The 22,784-nt window shown below is 39.8% G+C and overlaps 1 protein-coding gene across 1 annotated transcript in view; it reads right to left on the reverse strand.

Annotated features, from left to right (window-relative positions):
- Positions 1 to 22,784, reverse strand: part of LOC145670282 (cGMP-dependent protein kinase 2-like) — a 508,984-nt gene that overhangs the window by 161,339 nt on the left and 324,861 nt on the right. The window contains exon 5 of the mRNA XM_081738722.1: positions 17,151 to 17,345. Coding sequence (XP_081594848.1) covers positions 17,151 to 17,345 — 195 coding nt within the window. The remainder of the gene's footprint in view (positions 1 to 17,150; positions 17,346 to 22,784) is intronic.

Here is a 22,784-nt window from a genome sequence, read left to right on the forward strand (position 1 = left end):
CTATGGTCTTATCTGTTCCTCTGTGTGTCGGCGACTGACCATCGGTCACTGACAATTGCTCACTCCATTGCTCCATGCTGGAAAATTTACTTACAGGAAAGAAACATTTGTTTCCGAAAAAAAAATATACGGATGTGGTAGTTACTCATCCGAAATGTAACGCAAACTAGGTACGTTACTTAAAATTTTGTAACCCGTTACCTCCATTACGTTACTTCCCAAGACTGTTGTTGGTGTTGTTACTATCGGCGCTGGCAGTGTTCGTAATACTAAATCAGCATATAAGAATGTAGTACTAATAAATCCGGAAGACGGCACACAAAAGCCTTCCGGATTGAAATAAGGCAAGCCAAAATAACCTAAGAGATACAGTATGAAATGATACTTTTGTTCATTAGTGTGTGCTTGTGATTAATGCAAAATATAAGTAGAGAAGACTGAAACACTTATTAATCATTATCTGTTACCCTTCGTTTATTACAATTACCATAGTACTAAAATATTCTGAATTGTGAAGTATTTCCTATTGAAATTATTTGACGTATAAACTGTATACAAGCACAGAAGATATAGTTGGTTTCACACATTTCAGTTTATTACAACTAAAATTAATATGTACTAACAACATTCCTTGGGAAGAACACATAGTCATAGAAACTGTTTTATAATGAATTACTGCTAAAGAAATAGATATTCATTGTCACATTTTTTATTCTTGTCGTTATGATTCATCTAGCTATGTAAATAAATCTCCTCTTTGTTTTATTTCCAGACAGGAGTGTAGTTTAGTTTTCCAGCTACATTGTACGGAAATTTTTAGCTAAAGACACTGAATGTACGTAAGTTTCATGTATACAATAAACAATTATTTTATTTTAAAAACGGGGGAAAAGAATATTACGAAATTAATAAAACACCTAAGAGTTTTAGTTTTTAATTTGAGATATTTTAAAGTAGTACCAATTTTAATTGATAATCTAAATATCACTCATTTTAAATACTAACGTCTACATAACTGAAGTTAATAAGCGGTAATACAATTAAGATACTGTATCTTTTTTATATAATCCTTGCAAATTTTCTACATCATGAAATTGATACACATTTGTTTAATTGTTTATATATTTGCTCATATTGCTCATTTAATTGCTTACATAATTTATTTCAGTATCAGCTTTGATAATTGTAGCCTAGCGGTATAAAAGAAACAGTAAATAATCCATTTATTCTAATATTGCTATAAATTAAGAAATATATTTTAGAGTACGATATATTCAGTGTAGATGTATAGGGTTGCCATAATTTTTGATCGAAAATGCGGACAAGCCTTAAAATGACGACCCAGACAGCACAATGCACGTACAGTACCCGTATAGTACATGTACAATTGCACGGAAGCAACATGTGCATCATATATATAAATGTACACCTGTATATGTGATGCACATATACGTCACAAGTCCTATTCAACATCTTCACGTGCACAGGACATGTGCAATGCACACGTGCACGTCCTGCACAAGTGATTTACACCTACTGCGTAGGTGATTTACAATTAGCACGTATTCGATTTACACGTAGCACACAAGTGACTTACATGTAGGACAGCGGTGATTTACACGTCGCAGACAGGTGATTTACATGTAGGACAGGCGATTTACATCTAGCACACAGGTGATTTACACGCAGTACCCAGATGATTTACATGTACGACAAACGTGATTTACATGTAGCACACAGGTGATTTACATGTAGGACAGAGATAATTTACATAATTTTCACACAGTATCCAGATGACTTACATGTAGGACACAGGTGATTTCCTCGTAGTGCAGAGGTGATGTAAAAGCATATTCGAGATGCAACGGAAAAACGAGTTTATATATTTGATGCCTTATGCAGTAACACCATCTACAACACCAAAGAGCTTTTTATTTTGCTAGCCATAGCTAGCACCCACCGAAAGGGTTACGCCCTTTATATGGGATGTGAAGTTACTATTCAGTTTTGATTTGGGTGTATTGTCGAGGGGCAAGGAAGTTTTATATAAACTTTATTATAATTAATTGCATTTAAGTACAGGTCATTAAGGCCGTTAACCATAATCATCAGGAAAGGATAGGAATACTGGCTTTCAACTCATTATGATGTTAGTGATAACAAAGCAGTGATGCAGGATGAATCCATGATGTGCACTTGACAACACAAAACAACATAAAGAGGATTAGAAAGACGAATGTACGTTTTCTTCTGTCCAGGGGCTACTCTGGACGCAATGAAGACGAGGGGGAGCCCTATTAGTATTGGGAGGTCACAGTGCAGCATATGATGGAGTGATGTATGGGGTGGAGTAGCAACGAGAAAGTCTTCTAGGAGGAGTAAATCTGGACTATTGGGCGGAAGAACATGATGATACTGAGTAAGTAGCAGGGAGAGTGGAGAATGTCGGAGAGTAACAGAGGGCTTACGAAAAGTGGCTTCATGGTGCATTGCATCAAAGAGTAGTGAATAGTGGTTCTGGAATCGCTTCGTAACGTGCCTCAGCCTGAGATCTTCGAGATGATAGAGCATGTGCGGAAAAGGCGTTCTCTCGTATAAGTCTCTGGTGGGGCTTGGTAATTTAATGCGAAACGCAAGGCGTAGGGAGTGGCGCTCAAGAATCTGGAGGCGGCGGTTATATGACTCAAGTGCGGAGAGCCAAGCTGTAAAACAATAAGTTAAAACGGGTCGTAGAAAAGCTTTGTATGTGTTTAGAAGAATGTGAGATTTCAAACCCCAGGTTGTCCCAGTGAGGCGACGGAGTAGGTTCAGGCGGTTAGTAGCTTTGAGAATGATACCTTTGAGGTGAGCAGACTATCTGAGATGAGAGTCAAATGTAATACCGAGATACGTTACCGTGGGACTAGCGGCGAGGGGTGTACCGTCAACCGTGACGTGGAGGTTGGATGGATTTCGATGGACACGACTGCGTTTGCCTGGTGGCAGAAAAACTATTGCTTGGGCCTTGCTTAAATGAAGTTTGAGACACCACTTTTCACACCACTGAAGGAAATCATTGATGGCCGCTTGAAGGAGGCGATTAATATGTTGAATAGTATTACCTATCGCCAAGAAAGCCGTATCGTCTGCATATTGAAATATACTGACATGTGGAGGAAGGGCAAGTAAGTCTGCAGCATACACTAAGTAAAGCAGGGGCGAGAGGGCTGTGCTTTGGGAAACACCAGAGTGAATAAACACAGGGTGAGAGAGAGTATCATTAATGGAAACATAAGTGAGAGGGCAAGAAAGAAAATGGTAGACGAAGCGAATATAGCAGAATGAAAGTCTGAAGGAAAATAGTTTGTATAGAAGGCCTAGATGCCAGACGTTATCAAAAGCCTTTTCTAAATCGAAAAGAACGAGACAGGACGGTTTGGATTGGTTAAACTGAGCAGTGATGAATGTGGTAAGGCGTAGCAGTTGATCATTAATGCTGTAGTTCGGTCGGAATCCTGCTTGATGTATGGGAATGAGGTTGTGATCGGCAAGATGTGTATGGAGGCGTGAAACTAGAATTTGTTCAAGTATCCTACTGAAAACAAGGGTGAGCTGAATAGGGCGATATGAGGACACAGATGGAGCTGGTTTGTTCGGTTTAAAAAACATTAAAGTTTTGGGTGTTTTCCGATCCTTAGGGATAAACCCAGTGCGAAGAATGAATGTGAAAATGAGAGATAAAAAATAGTGGAGAATGTATGACGATATGTAATTGAGTCCAGTCCAGGAGCTGTATTACGTTTACGAGCAACGGTAGTGGTAATTTCTGTGACGGTGATAGGAACTGTCAACGGCGAATCGTCTGGCAGAGCATGTTGAACATTTGGTTGAAGTGAGGGCGAGTCAAGATTTAGTCGAGTAGTAGGATGAGTACGGAGTGAGAGAGTAGGTCCAAGGGGCGTGAAGACATCTTGAAGTATGTTAGCAAAAGAATTGGCTTTTTCTTAGTCAGTGAGTAAGGGCGTATCGTTAACAATTAGTGGGTAACATGTGCGGGTGGTTTTGCCGGTAAGCTGATGAAATCTTTTCCAGTATTGTGTGGGGTGTGCTGTATCGGATAGATTATTGCAAGCTTTTATCCAGTTTCTGGTCTTGTATGCAGTAATGTATTGGTATTGGCGATGTTGCCGAAGCGATTCCAGGTTGCCTGTGTGAGTGAAATCTCGGTAGAACTGGCGGGAGCGGTGTATTAAAGGGAGATATTGTGGCAGCAGCTTAGGTCTGTAGGAAGTGATTGGGGCCTGAGGAATAAATTGAGAGGATGCCTGGTGTATACTGTCAGTGATGGTGTGCAGGGTATCATAGAGTTCTGTTTCTGTGGTAGGAGCTGGTGCAGATTCAAGCATATTGGAAAGAAGTCCTCTGTATTTTGGTCAATTTGCACGATCGAAATGTGCTACTGAGCGGGGAGGAGCTAGTTGAGGTAATTGAGGATGTCCTTTAAGTTGAAAAGTAAGTCTGACAGGGACATGATCGCTCCCCAAAGGATCAAGTACAGTCAGGGTAGGCTTAGTAAGAAGATTGGGTGAAATTATGACAATATCGGGGGTTGTATTGGAGGATGGTCGTGTCGGTTTAGAGAGATTGTGAAAGAATCCTGTCGTGTGGGTCTGAATATAATGGAGAAAAGTGAGCTTTTGGTGATCGGAACGGCTATGGTAGTTAATGTCGGCCATGATAATGTAACTGCGAAATTGACCTGATATATATTGAAAAAAACTTAGAGGAATAGGTTGGCCGGGTTGGATATAGATGGTGGCAACAGTGATGTAGCAATGTTTGAAATATAAAATGGAGATAAGATGTTCAGGCAGCGTTCGGACGGCGTTATCATGGCGAAGAAGATGATAGGATAGAATTTTACAGGAGATTTTCGGCGTGAGAAATGTCTCATTAAACAGAAAACGATGGATGTGTTCCTCAAGGAGCAGCTGTTCGAACAAAGGCTTATGTTTATGGAGGGAGCGAATGTGCAGAAATAAGAAGTGAACGGCCATAGTGAAAAAAAATGAAGGTAGATGGTGAGACAGATTACACTGCAGATTCATGAATAGTAGAACAAAAGTGTACATAGTTATTGGAATAGGTGCCGGTGAAATTAACATGCAGAATGGTTTTAGCGGCGGGTTGTACTTGTTGGAGAATGTGCTGACGGAGGAAAGGATGGATATTCTGTAAGGTGACTGTAAGAAATGAAAGAAATTGATCGATGGTAATCAGTTGATGGGCCGAGCTGGGAGGTGGTGTGGCAGAATCAGTATTATGTATCCGGATGGAAACAGTGAGTTCAGGTTTGAGTAAGTCTGCCGCGGGTTTAGCCTTACATTTATAACTGTATGTGGGATGCTGATCTGGGTAGGTTGAACATTTAGGTGCATTCTGTAGATTAGTAGAAGACTTAGACGAATGTGGGCCAGCACAATAACCGCATTTGAAAGGGTTTCTGCAATTGTTAGTATGGTGCGAATTATAGACCTGGCAGCGCTTACAACGGACAGGAAGGGGGGGAAGGTGAGCGAGAAGTTCCACTCATGTCTTTTTAAGAAAATAAATGCACCATTATTAAGGAGGTCCTCTACCATCTCTTAACTATTAGTGAGAACACGGACCATGTAAGTTGATCCGGGTGTGTTCTTAATGCGAATGCATTTAATGATTGAATGGCCATCAAGTTTCAGTTCGTCAGCGATCACGGCATCTGTATATTGTGGATCGACTCCTCGGATGACAACAGACAAAGCTGGAGAGTTGCGAGGAGGTGGAGGCTGCTTTGTCTGATTCGACGTAACCTTCTGAATGTTAGCAGAGGCGCCGAAGATCTCGAAAGAGTATGTGTTGCGAAGTGTAGAGGCCATGTTTGGATCGGTCGAGCGAATAATAATACCATTCTTAGTAGGTATTAGCTGTTTAATGTCTGAGCGTGGAACATACTTAAGCAGACGTAGGTAGATTTGCTTTAGATCATGGTACTTCGCGTCGTAATTGGTAAGTAGAAAAGAGTGAACAAGTGGTTTATATGGTGGTACTTTATCAGCGGTCTCGGTCTCCATGTTACTAGATGTTGCTGAGGACTCACTTAAAGTATGATGACATTTGGTTAGTGGTGTCATCTGGAGCGCAGCAGCAAAAGTAGCAACAGTTGTAGAGTGAGCCGTTGGACTACTTGGTTCTGACTCTAGGCGGGCTTTCCGTTTGCCGATCTTTGCCTTCGTCAGAGATGGACCCTGAGCAACAACAAAAGGTAGACCAGTATGACGAGAGAGTTGTCCAGAAGGTCGTCTAGAAGGTTACTGGTTTGAAGAAGACCACCCGTTTGGATAGTGGTCTAGGTGGGCCAAAGAGGCTATCAACCTGTGTAGGTATCTGGTGAGTTGCGCTAGATAAGTCTCTCAACCGACACACACACGAATGAAGCTTCAGTGACCAGGATAGTGGATAGGATATAACAAAAGTCGTCACTAAGTTCTAGTGGCACTTCAGAGCAATGCTAAGCAGAAATCTGGGATAACATGAACACCAAAGACTTTTTGTTCGTCGTCCCGTTTAAAGGGTTGTGCCCTCTCTTCGGGTAAGTGCTGTAATGTAGATCAATTGTCTCTATGGAAATGTAGGTGGTCTAAGGGTTGTCAGGTTTATTATTTCTTTATTCATATTAAACATACATGGGTTGAAATGATTCCAGGACAAAAAACACATAACACAAGCAGTAATAGGTTAATGGCTAGAAGTAAATATTGGCAGTTATTACATAAACAAATTATGAGAGGAAAAGAAAGTTGAGGGCTGCAGTAAGAAAATGAAGAGATGTAATGAATGGATGAAATGCAGTGCTTTGGACGTCACATCACAAGGTTATGTTAGTTCAGACGAATGAAGTTATCTTCCGTTCCTGGTACATCGTTGTCACGGTTGTAGCGGAATATATCAAGTATCATAGGATGGGGCTGTGACATACGTTTGCTGATGTAACGTATACGAAGTTGTTCGAGATGCGTTAATAATGGCGGAAAATCGATCATCTCATAAAGTAAACGTGTTGGATGCGGTAGGCTTATGCGGTATGCTAGGCGTATAGCATGGCGTTCTACTATAGCAAGTTTTTGATAGAATTTTAATACGCAGATCACCAGGCTGTATGTCCATAGGTTAATGTACTCCGCATGAAGGTTTTATATGTATGGAGAACGGTATGTGCCCTTAATCCCCAGGTTGTGCCCACCAATCGTTTCAGAAGATTAAGTCGATTTGGCACTTGATCTATGAGTTTGGTGAGGTGTGGAGTCCAGGTAAGATGATGATGTCAAAACTGACACCGAGATACGTAATAGTACTTGAAACTGGAATAGGCGTAAGATCAACCTGAAGGCGAAGTAGATTCGGGTTTCGATGCACTCGTGAACGGCGTCGACGTGGTAAGAAAACTATGGTTTGTGTTGTGGAAGAGTTAATATTTAACCTCCAAACATGACACCATCGCAAAAATGAATCAATGGCTACTTGCATGGTTTTATTAAGTGATTGTACGGTGCGGCCAGATGTGAAAAAAGCAGCGTCATCTGAAAACTGAAATATTGTGGTGTTATTAGGAACAACAAGATCCGCGACGTGCAGTAAGTGTAATAAAGGAGAAAATGATGAGCTTTGTGGTGCACCTGATTGCAGCAAGATAGGATGAAATAGCGTTCCATTGATTGAGAAGTAAGCTAGTCGTCCTATTAAGAAGGAGTGTATGAAGCGGATGTACAAAGCTGGCAGGAGATAGTTACGAAGTTTATATAATAAGCCAGGGTGCTAAACTTTGTCAAAAGCCTTTTACAAATCAAATGTTACAAGGGAAGAAGGAAAACCTGTATTATATTGATTTAAATAGCTGTGGTGAGACAGAATAATTGATCTTGGGTACTAAATTTGGTCGAAATTCAGCTTGGTGTATTGGAAGAAGATTATGTGAGTGAAGATGGTCGTGCATGCGACGGACAAGGATTCTTTCCAAGAGTTTGCATAGACAACTAGTGAGGTGAATAGGACGATAGGATGTGACTTCTGATGGAGGTTTCTTTGGTTTAGGAAAGAGAAGCACTTTTGAGTATTTCCAGTCGAGTGGATTATATCCAGTTCGCAGAATAAAGGTATAAATGGTGCTAAGAAAGAGTAGAGAAGAGTGAGGCGCTTGTCTGATGAGTACATTTGTAACAGAGTCAAATACTGTTGCACTATTCCGTTTACCTTTAAGTGTATTACTAATAGTTTCGGGTTGAATCGGCATGGTTAGAGGATTATTTGGTTGTAAATCATGATCAGCAGACGGACAAAAGAAAGGAGAAGTTGCATCGGTATGTCGGTTTATAGTTGATTGCAAGCGATCTGGTGTATGCCAACCGGGTAGAGGTGTAAAGATAAAAGAAAATAGGAAGCAAAAATATTAGCTTTTTCTGCATCCGTAAGGACTGCTTGATGATTATGAACAATGGGGTAAAGCGTACGAGAAACTCTACCTGTTAATTGATGAAATTTGCGCCAATATTTGGTAGGATGAGTTTCATTAGCTAGTGTGTTGCAAGTTTGAATCCTGTGGCGTCTCTTGAACGCAACGATATATTTATGAGTGATCCTTAGGTACTGGCGATGAAGCCGAAGCGCTTCAAGGTTACCCGTAGCGAGATATTCACGGAGAGCTCTCCGGGATGCTGAAATAAATGGTAAATATTGCGGAGGTAACTTAGGTTTATGTAGCTGAACTTCGATTGTTGAATGGAACGTTGTGCTGCGTCCTGAAGGGCTGTAGTAAGTCCAGTGATTGTTCGATCGAGTTCGTATTGCGTATTAGGCATTGCAAGCGTAGTTACGGCAGTGTCTAAATCGGTGCGATATTGTTCCCAATTTGCCCTTTGATTGCAGTAGGCCTTCTGAGGAGGAGGCTTCGGCTGAATGTTGGGAGAACAATGAAGTTCGACTTTGATGGGGACATGGTCGCTACCTATGGAGTCAAGTACAGATATGTGAATAGACTGAGATAGTGAAGATGAAGTTATGACTACGTCAGGAGTAGTGCGACTGTTAGGATGTGTAGGTTTCGGTAATGTATGAAATTCACCTCGTGTTTCATTCCGAACAAAATCGAGAAAGTTGTCTTTGTCACGTTGGGGACGGCTATGGAAATTGAGGTCGGCCATGATAATGTAATGACGGAAGTTGGTATCAATATAGCGGAAGAAATCATAGCTGAAAACTCTGCCTTGTCGATAGTAAATAGTAACAAGGTAACTGTTTTGCCTCTAAAATTGTCGTGATGTTATGTTCAGGAAGGTGAAGAGCAGGTGGAACAGTAACTGCACGATAAGTAAAACTTTGTCGAATACCAATAGTTGTGCCTCCGTAGACACGTGGTCCAGTTGAAGCGTCGTGTCGAAGTAAATTATACTTCGGTATATAGCATGTTAAATATGGTGCAAGGTAAGTTTCATTAAGAGCAAATGCGGCAATTTGTTCCTCCTTGAGGAGCTGTGTAAAGAGCAGTTGGTGCGTCAACAGTGACCGTATATTAAGGAAAAGTAAATTGTAACTCATAATGAAAGTGAATATAAATTCGAAGGTACAGTTGTCAATATCAAACATAAACTTCAAGTGGTTGGATTTGAAAATGCACTGTTGGTCCGGGTTACGTTGCATGTAGTTGTAGATTAAATAACAGTTTGGCTGCGTGCATGATTTGAGTTAGCATATGGTTGCGAAGAAATGGGTGGATGTTCTGAAGTGAAATAGTGAGAAAACGGAGTAGATTTTCGACGGTAACTGGATGCCGCAATGAATTTCCTGGTGGACTTGGTGCACCGACCAAACGTATTGGAACAACTAGTTCAGGCTTTGCTGGATCAGCTGAGGCTTAGCTTTATATTTATAGCTGTACGTTGGGTGACGTTCAGAACAGCGATCACAACGTGAGGGTTCTTGAAGGTTTGGACAGCTTTTTGTAGGATGTTCGCGGGAACAATAGCCACATTTGGTGCTGTTTGTGCGTTCAGTTGTTGGGTGTGAATTATATTGTTGACATTTCTCGCAGAGAACAGGTAGTGGTGCTGGCGTGCGAAATGGCTCAACCTTATATTTGCGTATATAGATATATGCGCCCTTGGATAGAAGTTGATCAATCAGCTGTTGTTGTTCAGTCAGCACTCTAACGAGATAAGTTGGTTTCTGGTTGTTCTTGATCCTAATACAACGCTATATAGGTAGCCCTTCCTGATCGAGTTCAGCAAGAATTTCGTCATCAGTTAGATCAGGTTCTACACCACGAATAACTACAGACAGCATAGGAGGTCGCCGTGGTGGAGGATGAATTTTGCGTGTACTCGGCTGCAAAGTAGAAATTTTTGCTTTCGTCCCAAAAATTTCATAAGTTGCCTTGTTGCGAACATGCGTGGCGAAATTTGGGTTAGTAGATTTCAAAATAATGCCACGGCGTGTCTTAAGAATTTCAAGGATCTCAGGCCGAGGGACGTACTTGACTAACTGCTGGAAGACAGTCATACTTCTGATCGTAGTCGGTTAGCAAAAAGTTGTACACGGGATCTGACTGGTATTGCTGATGATGATTATCGGCAGAAGTGGATGCCCAATCCATACAATGGTTGTCAGATGTAGTCTGATTAAATTGGGAGTAATTCGTTGCTTCTTTGAACCTAGCGCTTGTTCGCCATCATTGAAAGATCGAGAACGAATTCTATGTCCTTTAATAATGCAGTCAGCGTAGGTAGACGAAGGAATAAAGTTACGGTCTGAACGAGGTGCTCCCGTAACAATCCTTGGCTGCGTCTTTTGGCGACCGTTAGGCCCGATGTTAAGTGGTGGAGGTTGTGATCCTAAATCCTAACCGAGATTCGTAGATCCGTTAACTTTGCCAGTGTCTGTCATCGTGATAGAGTAGCCGAGGGCCGAAGCCCAGATGAAGATGAAAAAAATGAAAAAGATGTTAGATGAAGTTCAAAAAACAAGACACCCTCCGAAAGTGAAAACTTTCGTCAGACCCCTAAGTGCTGTAATTGTGCTATGCTCGCAAGTACGTATGCTATACTTGGTCCTCGCTGGCACAGTAACTGACACAAGAGAGGTTAGGTTTCTTGGTAAGGTATGTTAACACCAAAGATATCACCTTCAAAGTACATCACAAGTAACTAATAATTTTTATTGAGGATTTTACTTTTGGAGTTTATTATTTGCAACGAGCAAAGCTTTAAGTAGTATCTTTGACATGTTTGCCAAGTAATAAACAACGCAACATATTCTGCTATAATCGGTCACGAAAATAATTTTGTAAACCGTCCGACAGTAGTTACAACAGTACAGTGCTGCCACCTGTTGATCTTGAAACCTAGTTCAGCGGACGTTATGAAGTTTTACAATCGTTCAGCTGTCATTCGTCGAAAAGTCTCTATAACACCGCCTGAAGGAAAAACGACACCTACGAAAAATGGAGGTTACTTTATATTGTTGATGAGAATGAGAGTAAAAGAATGAAAGTAAAAGTATACACTTGCACGGTATTATGGACGTCTCATACACACGTGCAAATGCACATGTGCACTAGGCCGGGGCAAAAAAGTATCCAAGACCCTCATGTTCCTCAAACCAGCTAAATCACCGTCTGATGTTTCTTCTTGCCGACCTATACAGTTAACATCTACTTTCAGCAAAATTTTCGAGCGCATTCTTGTGAAACGTCTACATCCATATTTACTAGACCACCAATTACTGCCGACTCATCAGGCTGGTTTCCGTCCCTCCTTTTCTATTAACGATCAGCTACTTCGTCTAACAACACTCATAACAAATCATTACAATTCCATCCAACCATCATGCCTTGTCCTTTTTGATCTTGAAAAAGCTTTTGACAAGGTTTGGCATATTGGGTTAATTATAAACTCATTAAATTTCAGTTTCCGCTGTCATACATTCGCATCATTTATCATTTTCGCACCAGTCGCATCACTTACATTTCTATTAACGAACAACTATCACATCCAATTTTCCTCATGTGCAGTGTTCCTCAAGGTTCTGCTCTTTCCCCATTATTGTACATCATATATGTTGCCGACTTTCCGCCACTTCCTACTGACGTTCACCTGTTTCAGTATGCAGATGATACAGCCTTTCTTGCTCTTGGCAAAACTATTCAGGATATTAATCTTTCATTGCAAATCGCCATCGATCGTTACTGGTGTTTTAAATGGAAACTCAAGATTAACGCCACAGAAACTAAAGCTATTGTATTCATACCACCCCGTAAACGAACAAAAGTCCACCGAAATCCATCTCTTCTGTCACTTCATGTCCATAATACGCCCATTATTCCCACACGAATCGTCACATACTTAGGTATAATTTTTTACCATCATTTAACATGGAAACCGCATCTTAATCATGTTAAAACTAAACCTCCTGAAACGACTAACCAGCACAACCTGGGACCTCAAAGCACCCGTTGTTCTCAACACATACAAGGCTTTCTTCCGACCCATTCTCACATATGGTTTTCCGGCATGGATTTTCGCCCCTCCCTCATTCTACACGAAACTAGCCATTTTAGAGAGACACGCTTTTCGCATTGCCTTTCGCATTTCTCTCCCCAGCCCAACCCGTGATTTATATTCCTTAATATTATTCTCCCAACTCAGCTACCATCTCGAAACTCTTCGCTTAAAATTCATTACGCAACGCTACGCATATCACCATCCTCTACTGTTTAAAATTATGCACCATCTTGCACTTCACTCCTCGCCTGCACGATACCATAATACTTCGCTTCATCTCCACTTTACATTATATTGCTACCCAGTCCCTCCAGATCATCTCGATCTACAGATCCTCCAAGACTACCGTTTGCATGTACATCTTCCTCATATATTCCCATCATATGCACAGTGATTCCATTTCTCTAACAGGGTTCACCACGTCTCCATTAGCCTAGAGCCACCCCTAGGCAGAAGATAACTACATGCATCTTTCTAACAAACCTCTATTGTGTTGTGGCGTCAAGTGCACTTCACCTCATCCCTCATTTCCATCATGCCTTATGATTTGTTTCTTTGTTCTTTAGCTTTGTATTAGATTTCCCACATCCATTATATTGACTATGTTTTCTACTCTATTTCTGCCTTATATACTATGTTGTATTTATGCTCACGTCTGTATCTTGTTTATGTTCCAGTGTAACCTCAAATATGTTTATGATCGCAAAGATCATAATGACCTTTCCTCCAAATGATGATAAGAATAATGAAGATTAATAAATAAATAATACAGCCCATAGCCCAACAACCAATCCTTCAGTCCTCTAGTAATCCTCTCAATTCCCTTCCCTAAAACAGGGTGTAGCCCTCTTAGAGGTTGCTAGCCTCTGACTAGTTTTAAAAAAAACTTACATTCAAAGCGGACTTCAGTAATTTGTAAGTATTTGATATCTGTACTTGCAAGTGTGTTAGAAACAAAATAATGGACAGACAGTTGTGTAAATGCGGCATAAAAGTACCACAAATTGAGTGGAACTTCTGGGTGGATCAGACTTCGGGTCGGAAAATGGTAATCGGTTCGATTGACAAGATTGTTTCGTGTTGACTTCAGAAAAAAGCAGAGAGGAAGGACCAGGAAGAGCGGTTTAGAAAAAAGCTTTTGCAAAGCCTAACTACGACTAAAACTACTGCCTGTCAGTTGAACTTTATGGAAGAAAATGAAGCAAGTGGTGTGGCCTTGGAAGATGAATCACCTTATGAAGCAAACACATCCGACTCTGAAGACACAGATTCCGAAGAACGGCCAGCACAAGATAGGCATCAGTACCCAAACTTAAGCCAAATGATGGAAAGAACTGGCGTTAGTAACCGAGATGCTTGCAAATTAATTAATGCATGCCTGAAAGACCTGAAACTGGATAAACCGGAAAATATAGTAGAACCAACAAAGTTGCGGAGACAGAGAATTTATTGGAGAGACAAGGGAGCAGAATCTCATTCGTTTGACTTGCGCAGGCTAATTTGTATTGGTTTTGATGGGCTTATAGATGAAACCAGACTATTTGGATTTTGTGGAGGACAACTAGCAAAGAAGGAGGATCACTACGTTATTACTGCATATCCTAGTGAGCAATACGTGGATCATATTACTCCACAAAGTGGCAAAGCAGAAAATATTTCAAATGAAATACTCTCTGTTATACGGGACACGGATTCGACAGCTACTTTGCGTGCTGTGGTATGTGATGGAACAAACACAAACACCGGCGAACATTCTGGGATTATACGTCCACTGGAAACAGCTTCAAATCGACCTTTACAGTGACTCATTTATATATTGCGTCTGAATGAGCTTCCACTAAGAGAAATTTTTAAAAATATTGATGGCAAAACAACTGGTCCAAAGGGATTTTCAGGGCTTATCGGAAAGATGCTAAGTTTTGATTCACGCGATGTTCCAATAGTTGATTTCCAGCCCGTCACTGGAAATGTCAAGGAATTTTGAGTGAATATCACAAAAGATATTAGCGCTGATCAAAAGTAATTGCTGAAGGGTTGCATCGCAGTGCGATGCAGAAAGGACAACGCTCATGCTGCTATTATAAAATTTTTACAAACTGCTTCTCCAGGTGCCTTTAATCACGCCAGGTGGTTGACGCTCGCCAATCGAACCCTTCGTTTGTTCATGAGCACAAGAAATGCATCCAAAAACCCATTGCAGCTTGTAACCTGCATCGTTAGAGTGTATGCTCCAAGTTGGTTCGAGATAAAAACCCATTCCAACTGCACTGATGGATCACGTAACTTCTATTTTATTTTGGAGAAAGAAATTTACCCGATAGTGAGATGAAGGAAGCTGCAATAAGATCTCTAAAGTTAAATTGTTATTTTGCCCACAGTGAAAATATTCTCCTTACTTCTCTTGCAGATCCAGACATTGAAGTAAGAAAAAATGCAGTAAACAAGATTGTTGTTGCAAGAACGACCAATCAAGCTGGAGTGAGAAAATTTTGTAAATCAAATATTATGATTCATCTCGAAGCAGAAAACTACTACAAGCTGATTGATTGGAATGCTTCCGTCACAACGCCGCCTCCTCTTGTAAATTCAATGTCAGATGAAGAATTGCTGGCAAAGATTGAAATAGGACCACGGGAATTTACAGGAATTCAATGTCATTCACAAGCAGTTGAACGAGTCGTAAAAGAAGTTTCCAGGGTCTTCACAAAAGTTTTTGGTCATAAAGCCAGACATGGAATGATTGCTTCATCCGGGGAATCAAGAAGGAAATTTGGATACTAAGCATGCGTTTCTGAAAGCAGATAATTAAGTAATACTTCTTTTTTAAAAAAAATAATGCATGTTTTAGAACAATAAATCTACTGAACAGAAAAACTACTTTTTATCATATGTTAATAATAGCTTCATTGTTAACTCAAAGTTGGGACCCTTAAATCAAAAGATAAAAATCTGAAATTTTACATACGAAATTACCTTTACCTGTATCAACTTTTAGAACTAGAGACAAAAGCTTCTGTTTACATTTCTTGAAGTTCGCCCCGCCCTAATGTGCATACAACGGCTTAAGCACCGTTAATTTAAATGTGCTTATCTACGCAGATGCACATATGTACATGCACGGCTCAAGCATAGGTTATGTACGTGTGCTGCATCCATGTAAATGCACATGTGTACATAACGGCTACAGCACGGGTTATATAAATGTGTGCTTCATCCATGCAAATGCACAAGTGCACATAACGGTTTAAGCACGGGTTCTGTACGTGTGCTTCATCCATGCAAATGAACATGTGCACGTAACGGCTTAGGCACAGGTTATATAAATGTGCGCTTTATCCGTGCAAATGCATATGTGCACATGCACGGCTTAGTCACTGGTTATGTACGTGTGCATAACCCACGCAAATGCACATGTGCACATACACGAGTTATATATGTGTGCTTTATTCACGCAAATTCACGTATACGGCTTATGCACGGGTTATGTATGTGTTCATCATCCACACAAATGCACATGTGCACATGTACGGCTTAGGCATGGATATGGCACGTGTGTCATACACGTATGTGTTGTCTGGGGACCCATCAAAAATACGGTGCCCAAACTCAGAACAAATATTTTGAAATTTCTTACCTCAAATTCACATGTTTAGGTTATCACACAATTGTTTCCAGTACTACTTAAAACACTATTGGAAACTGACATGTTTTATATTTTGTTTCATGAACACAATATAATAACTCACCATTATATTACGCATATTAAAACTAACCAAAAGAACCCTGGAATGGAAAAATGACACTTTTTTTAAAGAAAAACATAATCTATTTTATTAATGGTAACTAAAAAAATTATATGATGAAAACAGAATTCTTTTCACCCGAGATTTTAGCAATTCCCGACTCGGAAATTTTCGGACAGCTCCAAAAACTGTCAAATACGGACATTTTCCTATTTCATGCCTTGTACGATACATACATGGACTCAGACCCAAAAATACAAACAGTCCGTACACAATACGGACATATGACAATCCTATGGATGTATAATTAAGTTAACATGAGTTTTCATTAAATGAAATTATTTTTAACTCCAACATCTATCTTAGTCTAAACAAGACTTGAAAATGGAAAAGAATGTTTATTTTAAAAGAAGCAGCACAATGCATTTTCTGGAATGATATTGAGGGAAAAGAAAAATCATTAGAAGACCAATAGATATATGGAACTGGTCACTCGTATAAGTCCATGGTTTAAAATTGAACTAGGTGCCGTTGGACTAAACCCCGCTGCACACTGACACCAAGTCGTTTAGATATGGATAAAAAAAAAAAAAGATTTTCGATATCAATACATTCTATTAAATATATAAACATCAATTATTTAAACTTCTAAAAGTAATTATTTGCTGCCAAATGAGAGTAAAGAATATAACAATTCACGAAAATTTAAACATAATAAGTAAGAACTAATGATTGGATAATTAAATCTGCAAGGAACCAAGATCCGTTAAAAGACCGTTATTACATCAGAATGGCAGAGTACAAAATAAGTCTGCTATACTTTCTGTGTTAGTATACTCACTTAATATAATGTCATCTTTAGCAAATTTTTTGATTCTGGCCTTCGTGCAGCATTCTCTGACTGCGATTTCTGACCAACCCTTGAAGTATGGAAATAAAGACAGAGCTTCTTTTATTCTTGCCCATTCTCTTTCAAGTGTTTTTTTCAATATCGAATTGAAATCATCTTTACCAAGGCATAGCAGTTCACAGTTAGCTGAAAGAATTTATAAAACCCATAAGTTTTTAAACGGATGCGTCTAATAGAATTTTGATACAACGAACTATATTAAGCCTATAGAAAATTGAAATTTTTCCAAAGAAAAAAGTAATTGATAGAGATCGTTAGTAGTATTTGGAAGTCTTTGCGTGACTGAGTCAACAAACAATTTACAGATACCTTTGCAAACGTCAACGTATAATTACCCGTCAGAAACCTGATAAGTCTTGGGGTCATATCTCAAAGTCAAAGTTTGTCTGGGATACGTTAGCCTAGGGCCAGGATTTGAGGTCTCATTGACAAAATTACAGAGTTCATTGATCCTCAGACAAGGGTGGTATTTTTTCCAAGATGAGAGTTGTGTCTTAAAATTTGGAAAGGTCTATATTATTCCTTGGGAAGTATAAAATTGACAAAAAGAATTCGAATTTGGTAGATGTTATCCTCTGAAAGGAATATGTATCACATCATACAGAGACAGGTGCATGACTTTGGAAATTTTTGAAAGTTGAAGGGTCAAGAACATTTGTTTCGCTTAGGTATCTCCTTAAACTAATTTACAAATTTTACAGGACCACTCAATACGCTTAAATTGTGCTTTGAAAGTGATTTTGTACTAATCGATGATGGGTTCACATATATACTTTTCACCAAACTTTAGAGCCATGATTAGATTGATTTACTTAATTTACCTTGTCATGGATTAAGTAACTAACTAACTCTATGGCCTATGGAACCCGGAGGTTCAGTGCCGCGTTCACAAAAGCTCTCCACTGACTTCTATCCTTAGCTAATTGCATCCAGTTTCTACTTTGTATTCCTATCTCTGCGAGATCCATCTTAATATTATCCTCCCACCTGCGCCTAGGTCTTCCTAATGGTCGTTTTCCTATGGGTCTACCAGTTAAGACTTTGAAAGCGTTTCTACTTTCTTCCATTCTAGCTACATGACCTGCCCACCTAAGCTTCCTAGACTTGACAACCCTAACAATGTTGGGTAAACCGTATAAAATATGTAGTTCCTCGTTATGAAGCTTCCGCCATTCCCCATTCTCGTTCCTCTTGGGTCCGAATATTCTTCTCAGGATCCTGTTCTCAAATACTTTCAGTCTATGTTCTTCCCTCAGAGTAAGCGACCATGTTTCGCAACCATACAGAACAACACGCATGATTATCGTTTTATATATTTTAAGCTTCAAATTCCTCGACAGAATTCGCGACGACAAGATATTTTGAACCAAGTAGTAACACGAATTCCCTGCTTTTAGTCGACATTTAATTTCTTCGTGAATATGATTTTCGTCTGCTAATATTGATCGTAAATATTTGAAAGTATCCACTTTATCAAAAGCATTATTTAATATTTTAACGCCTCCACAATTTGCCGTATTACGGTCCCGACGCACTTCCATGTATTTAGTTTTCTCTGCATTTACTTCTAAACCCATGCCCCTGCAAGCGTTTAATAAGATCTCTGCATTTATTACTACTATTCTCCTATCATCCCCTATTAAATTTACATCATCAGCATATGCCATAACCTGGTGAATGCCGTTCAACTCTAGGCCCTGGTTGCTATCTTTGATTTTCCTTATGGCGTATTCCAGCACGAAGTTAAATAATAATGGCAACAACGCATCTCCTTGTTTCAGGCCATTTTCGACGTGAAAGCTCGTGGACAAAAATTTTTCTACCCGGACTTTACTTTGGGATTCACTTAAACATATCTTAATTAATCTAATTAGCTTTCTCGGTATTCCAAGTTCTGTAAGTACGTTGTATAATGTTTCTATCCTAACCGAGTCGTAAGCCTTTCTAAAATCAATAAATAGTTGATGTACCGGGGTATTGTATTCCCACTTCTTTTCGAGTATTTGGCGAATGGTAAATATTTGGTCGATAGTTGATCGATTTCGTCTAAATCCGCACTGATAATCTCCAATAATTTCATCTGCGTATGGGGTCAATCTTGCTAATAGAATATTTGAAAGAATTTTATAGGATGTTAACAGAAGAGAAATGCCTCGATAATTATTACAGTCAGTTTTGTCGCCTTTCTTGTGAATTGGAACAATGATTGACTCTTTCCACTCTTGTGTCAATTCCTCCTTGATCCAGATAAGGAAAATGAGTTTGTGTATCTTGTTCCACAATTTTTCGCCTCCAGCTAAAATTAACTCAGCCGGAATTTCATCTACACCCGGAGATTTGTGTTTCTTTAATTTCTTTATAGCGGCTTCCACTTCTATTCGATTGGGTTCTGGAATATACGGTTCTGCGGTGTGTATCTCCTTTTCTCCACGCACATTAGTTTTTGGCTGCGTGTTCAGCAAATCGTCAAAGAAATCTTTCCATCTATTTAAGAGGCTATCCGTATCAGTGAGAAGTGTCCCGTCAGATTTCTTTAATATATAAGCACGAGGTTGATAGCCTTTCTTAAATTCGCTGATCCCCTTATAGATGTCCCGAATATTTTTATTTTTACTATTATCTTCAAGTTCCTTAATTTTAGCTTTCAAAAAATCCCGTTTCTTTGTTCTAAAAGTTTTGGAAGTTTCCCGCCTGATATATGCGAAATTTTGTGTAGTTATTTCATTCGGATTTTGTAGCCACCGTAATTTTGCCTGTTTTCTCTTCTCTGCTAGTTTAATGCATTCTTGGTCGAACCATGGTTTGTTCCTACGTATTTCCGTGTGATTGCTGAACTTTTACTGCTATCTCTAATTTCAATCCAAGTATCCTCAACACTAGTGCACTCCGAGTCTTCTAAAACCGAGAATCTATTCGAAACTTCAATCTGGTATTCCTCTCTTATCTGGCTCTCTTCTAATTTCTTTAAATTAAATCTCTCCGTTTTCGGACATTGAATATTACCTTTATTCAACGATAATATCTCCCGTATTATCGCTACTACCAGGTAGTGATCAGTGTCACAATGAGCCCCTCTAAACGACCGGACGTCAATTATGCTAGATTGTCTTCTTCTATCTACTAAAACGTGATCAATTTGATTATGTGTTTTTCCGTCTGGTGATGTCCAAGTGTATTTATGAACGTCGCGATGTGGGAATTTTGTACTCTTCACGATTAGGTTTTTGGATGTTGCAAAGTTCACGAGTCTAACACCGTTGTCATTACTTTCCTTATGCAAACTTTCGTTCCCTATAATCGGTTTGAAAATATCCTCTCGTCCTACCTTCGCATTGAAATCCCCTAATAGAATCTTCATATGGTATCGCGGGAGTTGGTCAAATATCCGTACCACTTCTTCGTAAAACTGTCTTTTATATCGTCACCCTTATCTTCAGTTGGAGCATGTACATTAAAAACAATAATATCACACCACCGTCCCTTAAGAGAAATAAAAGAAAGTCTGTCAGTAACAAATGCAATCCGTTTAATTGCTGGTAATATTCGTTTGTGAACGAAAAACCCTGTTCCTAACTGGTGATTTTTATTTCCTTCCCCGTAAAAGAACGTAAAATTTCCGGAATTTTCAGATCCATTTCCTTCCCACCTAACTTCCTGAACTCCTACTAAGTCCATCCTGTATTTCTCTAACTCACTCGTTACAGGTTTTAACGCCCCTGCCCTATAAAGACTTCTAATATTCCATGTTCCAAATCTCATGTCCATTTTCTTTTGCTGATGTCGTGCCAAGTTATCAGTCCTTGTCCGAGGCTTTTGTGAATGTTTCTGAACAAGTACCTTTTTTTTTACAGGATGAGGGTGTTAGCCTTACCCAAACCCCCAAGCTGGAGGACCACTCCTAGTCGTCTGTCCGCGACTGCTCATTCAGTATATTCGCAGCTAACCTCTATATCTAGAGGCCTTCTCCTCGATCCGCAACCTGAGGACGCGCCATGCCGTGGTGACAGGAACCCACGTTACACGGCTTGACATGGATTTCTATCTTTAAAATGTGCCGGCATGGGAATGCTTACTTTTAACGTCACATTCTTTGTTGCTGTTTTGCTAATTTCCGATATGTAATGTATCGACTATATCAATTTGGATTTCTTGAAGTTATCTTTGTTAAACTCTAATTAATAGTGCACTATGGTTTTAAAGAAAATTATTTCACTTGGGTAGTTTGTGATGCTTCAACTGAACACACTTGGTGACCCAGTTAAGATGTACGATACAAATACTAGCAATACTGCAATGTTCCTTGGTAGCAAAGACGATATTGTTTGTTAAAATTATCTTTACACAAATTTACTACACAAAATTTTTACTTGTACTGGGAAAATACTATTAACTTAGATTCAGACCGATCCGAGAAATGCTCTGAGATCAATTTCGTAGAAATCTGTTAGATGACTCACATTTGTCCCAACGGCCAACTAACTCTTGAAATAATCATTGAACAGATACGCCTAGTTTCATTCTGAAAGGAAAATATTCTTGAAACTCTACGCAACATGTATCAAGAATGAAGCATAACTTATCAGCGTTCAAAAAATTGGAGTTAAGAAATGTAGTAACGAGATTATTACCGTTGGACAAAAAAGAAGTTCAAGAACGAAACATATACTCATCGATAGATGCCACTCTGTTGAACAAAATTTTATATACTGTATATGACAGTTTTTATACTCCTGGAATAGATTATTTATGTAATTATATACGGTATATGAAAGCACACCCCCTTTCGTCATCAGATCACATGGCTTTGGTTGACTAGTGGTACCCTAATGGGGAGATAGGATTCGGGAAGTACGTGGAAACATGCAGCTCTGGTATATCCAGTGCCAAGAACTGTCATGTTTTTTGGGTGTTATTGCGTATCAGGATAACAACCCCGGCGGAGGTAAGGCTTTTGCTATCCTCCGAAATGGGCAACAAACTCGTGCCATTGGATCAGCAAGAGTACATGCTACCTCGTCACGTCCTAATCAATACAAGTAGTGTAAATTGCCACCCCTCCGGCGGAGGAGAGATTACACCTATCCTTCGAAATGGGCAACTAGGTCGAGCTCTTGGGTCCGGGAGTTAAGACCACGTGGTATCCTAACACGTATGAAAGACGGGTAGTGGCCGATCCACGCAATACCGGGAGGAAGATGTAAGTACTGCCATCAAAGAGCGTTTCGTGCGTGCTCTTGGGTCCAGGGTGGGATCTTAATATCCTAATGCATAGTCGTATCTCAAGAATAAGAGACGTAGGGTAGTCCTGTATCCTGGTTGTTACCAGCTAGGCGCAGGGCTCACGACACTAGCAGGGAGTTTGCCACTCCTAAATGGCCATTTTTTATAGGGAGACAGCCCTACGTTAGCCATTGGGTCAGATCCTACCGAGGGAGGATGTAGCGTTCCCTCCCAATGGTGGCTTTACACGTACCAAAGGGTTCGGAATGTAGCTTAGTACGTCGTGAAGATATCTAAACACGTAAAAGACAGGTAGCCCCGTGTTATTTGGGCGAACCTACGAGG

Source organism: Thermobia domestica, chromosome 14, assembly GCF_964235325.1.
Source record: "Thermobia domestica chromosome 14, izTheDome1.hap1.1, whole genome shotgun sequence".
NCBI classification, from domain to species: domain Eukaryota; kingdom Metazoa; phylum Arthropoda; class Insecta; order Zygentoma; family Lepismatidae; genus Thermobia; species Thermobia domestica.